The sequence below is a fragment of the Orbicella franksi genome, unplaced genomic scaffold, assembly GCF_964199315.1.
Source record: "Orbicella franksi unplaced genomic scaffold, jaOrbFran1.1 SCAFFOLD_554, whole genome shotgun sequence".
In the NCBI taxonomy this organism is placed as follows: Eukaryota; Metazoa; Cnidaria; class Anthozoa; order Scleractinia; family Merulinidae; genus Orbicella; species Orbicella franksi.
The window spans coordinates 2,929-8,801 of NW_027670488.1; the positions used below are offsets into that span (position 1 = coordinate 2,929).

At 36.3% G+C, this 5,873-nt stretch overlaps 1 protein-coding gene across 1 annotated transcript; it reads right to left on the minus strand.

Moving 5' to 3' along the window:
* Positions 1 to 748: 748 nt before the first annotated feature.
* On the minus strand, positions 749 to 5,457 carry LOC145472107 (uncharacterized). The gene is made up of 4 exons (XM_081454921.1): positions 5,133 to 5,457; positions 2,222 to 2,377; positions 1,646 to 1,711; positions 749 to 1,357 (listed from the first exon to the last, which is right to left on the minus strand). The coding sequence occupies exons 1-4, from the start codon at positions 5,236 to 5,238 to the stop codon at positions 1,248 to 1,250; spliced, it is 438 nt and encodes a 145-aa protein (XP_081311047.1). The 5' UTR covers positions 5,239 to 5,457; the 3' UTR covers positions 749 to 1,247.
* Between the last annotated feature and the right edge of the window lie 416 nt (positions 5,458 to 5,873).

Below are 5,873 nucleotides of genomic sequence, written 5' to 3' on the forward strand. Positions count from 1 at the left end.
TTGTCAAGGTAATGACACTTTCGTCGCCTTTCAACCAATGGGAATTTCCGTTTCTGAAGAAACGGTAAATTCCCTTTCCTTCCAAAGATGTCATGGTGAATACACTTTTTTCCAGAGATGTCTACAGTCCCTCTGTTTTTCTCGGTCCCCACCCCCTATTCTGTCAAGTCTCCTGTTTTCCGCTGGGTTCCAGTTCTCTTGTAATTCTATCCGCACGTTCAATGATCGAATGAAAATACGAAGAAATAGAGGGCTGTGAACAGTCTATGATCGGTCAGTCGGAGTGACAAAAAGGCTCCCTCCTCCCAAAAAAATTACCAGGAAGAGTCTGGAACTAGGAGTGAACCCTCTTCCTTTAGTATCATTGCCGCGGAGACTGGAAACAACAAGATGAAGTTGGAAATCAACGTGGGTGTGAACTGTTGCATAACACATCTCGTTATCCCTGAACTCAAGGTTAAAAATAGTATGTTGATTAATCTGCATTTCTAAAAGTGTTTGACTACATCTTTACGTCCATCACAAGGGAATTTTGTGTCATAAGAAAACGCAAAAATTTCAGTGACTCGGACTACACCAAACGGAGAAAGAAATAGGGGATAGTCTAAAACAAAACTAAAGTAATCACAGTGATCGTAACCAAAACAATGAACCAATGAGAGAACCAGAAGCAAGCTTGAGAAAACGCAGGCGACCAAATCATCTGAGGGGTGCTGGGCGAGTCTTTTAACACAAACAAAAAGCATATTAAAGCAAAACCAGAGCAATTCTAGATGACTTTCTTCACTCGTTTGCTTTTGTAACTTGGTTAGTAAAGATCTTTCCTTTAGAAATCACGAGGCTTCTGCCTTTTCATGTTTTCTTCGATTTTGTCGAATACAAAAATGGCTAAGAGAATGAAAAATTTTGAGACTGAAAAACGATCGGTGAGACGGCATACTGTCAACAATTTCACCTATGAAAAATAAACGTTTATTTATAGATTTACTTTTAGCTAATTTTAATATTTATGTTCCGTGTCATGCCGTAATACTAAAGAGATGTTGACGTATTGATTAGCAGTCAGTTTTGTTTTTTTCATTTTCATGTGTTTCGTGTACATATTTATATTGTGAAACTCGATCTAAGTCCTTTGGTTTTATAGTAAGCCTTTTCCCCTGTAGCCTGAAAATGCCGTTAAAAAAAAACTGTCCCAGTTTCAAAATGGAAAATCCTCAGGAAGAAATTAAAAGAACATACATTTCTCCTTATTGGAAACTTTTCTCACCTCTTAAAGCGTCTTCGTCAAAATCAAGTTGTTGTGAAGCGCTCAGACTCATGTCTTGCATCAATTGTTGTTCATTCTGGTCAAATGGTTCTAATGGTGCAAAACAAATCTATATCAGTCTTTTCTGTCCTGATAATTTTAGGATTTTTTAATTCATGGTTTTAGAAAACCCTGATGACAATCTAGCTAAATAAATTTAGTTTCAGTCCTCAAAGTGACGAGTGTAACTTGAAAATGACGAGCAACCCGCTGCCGATTCAACTGTTTTACTAATGAAGTTTCTTTGAAATGCAGAAACAAAAAACTAAAAAATAGGAAACATGCAGGAGGTTTATAGTCTACATAAGAGGTAAAAACTCAGACAGAAGTTTGATTTACCTATGAAGAAATCTTGTCCCAATTCTTCTGCGCCACTTTTACCCTTGTGTTCTTCACGTGAATTACCTGTGGAAATTAGGTAATAACGGCAGTTAAAACGTCTTACTGTTAACATCTTACTACTCAAAACTCAACTTAAAAGTAAAAAATCTCGCTACTCAACGACAACAATAACAACAAGACTTATTTGTATGCAGCATCACAGAATCGCAAGGTGTTTAAAGTTTCTAGTTGCTGAGTTTTAGTGATACTTTTTTGTTCGGTTTTGTTCAGTCAAAGCTGAAGAAATCGAGGATGTAATTTTATTTAAAAGTGCTACAAAATTAAGATTTTGTGAATTACATCAGATATATATAAATTAGTGAAAGGTGATTAATACCTGTTTTCTTCTTACAGAACTGATGCTCAGTCAAGCAGGCAGATGAGGAGAATAAAGAAACTCATCGAATGATATATCAACAAATTCTCCAAACTAAAACGAAGTGTGTATACAACAATTTACAAATTGGGAAATTTATATCTAGAAGTTGGTAAATTTAACTAAGCTGGAAAAGATATGTAGCCTTGTAAACTCACCCGGAAAAGAATGCAGGTCTGCCCTTTGACTGTAAAGATTGATGTTCAGTCCGTCATCTTTACAGTTCATGTCTATTCCTTTAATGTAGAAACTTAACGCATTTCTAAAGTCATTTTGCTTGGACTCGGCTCTTCCTTTGAACCATTGCTCCACAGCTGTGAGAAACGAAACACGAATTGGGTAGTGAGTGACTAGTATTGGTAGTATTCCATTTCACAACACTCTCATTCATACTCAGTTGAAATAAGATATGGGAATAATGATTGACCAGCGGACTTACCCAAGATGAACAGCTTGGCTTAGGCCGGGGAAGTCGAGTCTAGCGGTACGACGTACGACCCACACGATGAAGGTGGGAGGGTGGGCCGTTCCCTGATCAGCGCTCCGCTGGAAAACCGGGTGGAAAACCGAGCACGAATGGAGTGAACAAGTAGTCTCGGTATTTACTGCAGAGCTATTACGTAACTAGTGCCAAGAATGCTCAGCTAGTCGAGAAAACTGCATTGTTGTTACGTATTTGAACTTTGCATGTCATTATGAGTGTTGTGAGTAGTATTAGTATTGTAAGTGGCGTAAGTAATCATATTTTATAAGAAGTATTGTAAGCGGTACGAGTGGCAATAAAAAATGAAAATGAAGTAGTGGAATTTTTTAACATTTGACCGTCGTAAACCCAAAATAAAGTAGTCACGCACGATAAACGTTAATAACACAATAAACCAATGAGAGTGCATGGCGCGACAAAACGCACGTGACCAGGTCATGATTGGCTTTGGTTCACATCTGATTTGCATCAGCTTGCGTCGTAACATTTCAAAAAGTATCGCAAAGCAAAATCAAACCAAGTTTGGATTATTTTTGACAATCGTAAAACGACCAGAATGCTTTAATACTATAGTCAAGAAACAGACGTCTATATCGAGAAATAAGGGGCCAAAACTATAGAGAGTACAGTCCCATTTTCTTTTCTCTTCTCAAAGGAGCTGATCTGTTTGTAGAAATCACAAGGTCTCTTTTTGTTATTCTGAGTCCTTGCCAGGAACTGAAATTCTACAGAACGAGCACAAAGAACAAAAGACTTGGAGACTAACGTCAAAAGTTTCACCTACATAACATGCAATTCATGCCATGAAAGTTAATAAAAGGAAAAAAGTAAATAATAGCGTGGCATTGGGTTAACGTCTTGGCAGCAACCGCACTGATCCTGCTGTTGTGTTGTTTATGTATTTATTTATTTTTGTTGTTGATCTCATGGCCCTGGGAAAAAAATCTGTTTGTTACAGCTTGTTTACAATGGAATGGGTCAGTCGAAAACCATTCTAATTGAAAAATATGTGTGAATTTTTTACCTCAAAAGTTCCTGAATTTTTGCATGTTGTTTTAAATTAAATAGAAAGAACGCTTTCCTGTATTTTTACTTGTTGATGTGGTGCGCTAGGAAAAGTCTATTCGTTACACTCGTTCACATTTCTCACTCTTATATGTCTTTATTTTGAAACGGAACAACTTCAGTAATTAAAGTTTCTTCATATATTTTAGTCAGTTCTCATGTTCAGTTTAAAGCCGTGTCGTTATTACTCCAGCAACTGGTTGGTATTTAGTTTGGTTTACTCCAACATCTTTGGTATATTTTCGCCCTTTCACCTGTTATGTGACCTCATTTCAATTTACAAGTCATATCTTTTGCATCTTTTATTTTCCGATTCTTCCGGAATAGAGTAAAGTACCATTTACGATTATTTTCCATTCCCAGCTTTGAGCGTGTTTACTACATATTGACTTTTAATTTTGGTAGACTTGGAGTTTGTCATTTTACAATACTTTTTCAAAATTAGATTCAACTTTTGAGCTTTTACTTTTTCGAGCAGCTTTTTTAAGGTTACCGTATGCCTTAAGAGGTGTCTCACGTCCAAGTGACGTAGCGCGTTCTGTTTTAACTGTAGATATCTAAACCCCTATATCAAATTAAAGCTTATAGATCTGGCTATCAAACTAGACCAAGAATTGTGAAATAAAATAAATTGTCGAATTTTTCACAACCTCTAAATGCAAGCGTCTGAATCGTCTTTTGAAAGCTACAAGTCAAAGCAAATTTTGTTTTTCGCTTAATAAATTTGTCCCTCAGTTTCGGGACCCGAAGCGCTAAAAGTGTTTGCGATTTGCCATATTCAATTTCAGTGAAAAGTTACAGAACATTTTCGAAATAGGATTAAAAAAATATGGCTGTGATCATAGAAAAATCGCTCTCGGCGAAAAATTATTTAGAAATAAATAATTCGCAGACATATTTTTGTTGTTTATATATCAAACTAGCTACTGTCCAAATTTGAGGGCAAACGAACAAATTCTCTTTGACTTCTAGCGTTCAAAAGGGACCCAAAAGATGATTCAGACCCTCAGATTTAAAGGTTGTGAAAAATTCGATAATTCATTTTATTTCAAAATCAGTACTGGAGCAGTGTTATAAGCTTTAATTTGATATAGGGGTTTAGGTATCTACAGTTTAAACCAGACGCGCTACATCGCTTGGACGCGAGACGCCTCTAAAGGTGCACCAAAGGCATACGGTAACCTAGAAGTTGCAAAGCGCCCTGTTGGTAATTCACCAATTCTGCTAGCTAATGACTGCTACTTACGTGTTGTGTTTGTAGGTTAGTCACATTCATGTACAATAATGTTGAGATATAGGTTATGTCAAGTTTAATGTGTGTTTACTTGTTTTTCTCTAGAAAATCACATCAAGTCTTTTTTGACTTAAGAAGCTGAATTTCAAATAGATTTGTTAGCTCGAAAATTCTGGAAATTCCGACGGTACTGGGAGTTAAAAATAAATACTAACAGATTCTACAATTACCTTAGCTCCAAAATTGCACATTTCATGCACTACATTATATTGGTATATTTTCTCACCTCTAAATCCAGCGTCAGGGTCAGCAGCAAATGTAGGAAAATCGCTTGGATTCATAGCTAATGACGCAACAAAAATCTGTATTAGTCTTTGCTGTTCAGGATGCATCGTCACACTTAATTTTACTTTATCTACAATCCCTTCATGTGATTTTTCATTCCTGGTGATCACTATGGTGGCTGAATTGCTTTCACTCTTCCAAAAAACAAATGTGTCTTGGAAATGACTAGAAATGCTTTTAAAGTTAGAAGCGACTCGCTTCTTTGGTATGTTTATTCTATGTATAAAAATAAAAAAACAAAAATTGAGAAACTAGCAAGGAGTTATATATATATATATATGAAAAAATTCAGAAAGACCTTTCAATTGATTTACCGGCGATTTCTTTATAATGGTTTAGATCCTCACGTGCATCTTGAAAATTACCTTTGGAAAATGAGTGAAATAGTAGGTAAAAATCATAGACATTGATGGTGCTTAAATGGCAATTTCACCTGGGCGGAGTAAAATAATAAAGTATATTGGCATAATAAAGAGTAAAGCATAATTGCTTATAGGTAGCCCCAAATGAGAATGTTGTCTATCTTACGATACCTCTCTTCGATCGGCGTTTTACCAAATTGCCTGAATAATTTCCGGTCGTCCTTTTATATCCCTAGGGGTTCTTAGTAGGGAATGGGTACTGCGAGAGTAAAATATCTAGTCGAAGAATTCATCATTAGGTGCCTGGTTTGCTTTCCATG

Excerpts from the sequence above, each read along its gene's own strand:
- LOC145472107 (XM_081454921.1), bottom strand. The coding sequence starts at position 5,238 with ATGCATCCTGAACAGCAAAGACTAATACAGATTTTTGTTGCGTCATTA. Across the intron at positions 2,378-5,132 it reads CCCTGACGCTGGATTTAGAG|CTGTGGAGCAATGGTTCAAA; the intron begins GTGAGAAAATAT and ends CGTTTCTCACAG. Across the intron at positions 1,712-2,221 it reads AGACCTGCATTCTTTTCCGG|GTAATTCACGTGAAGAACAC; the intron begins GTGAGTTTACAA and ends TAATTTCCACAG.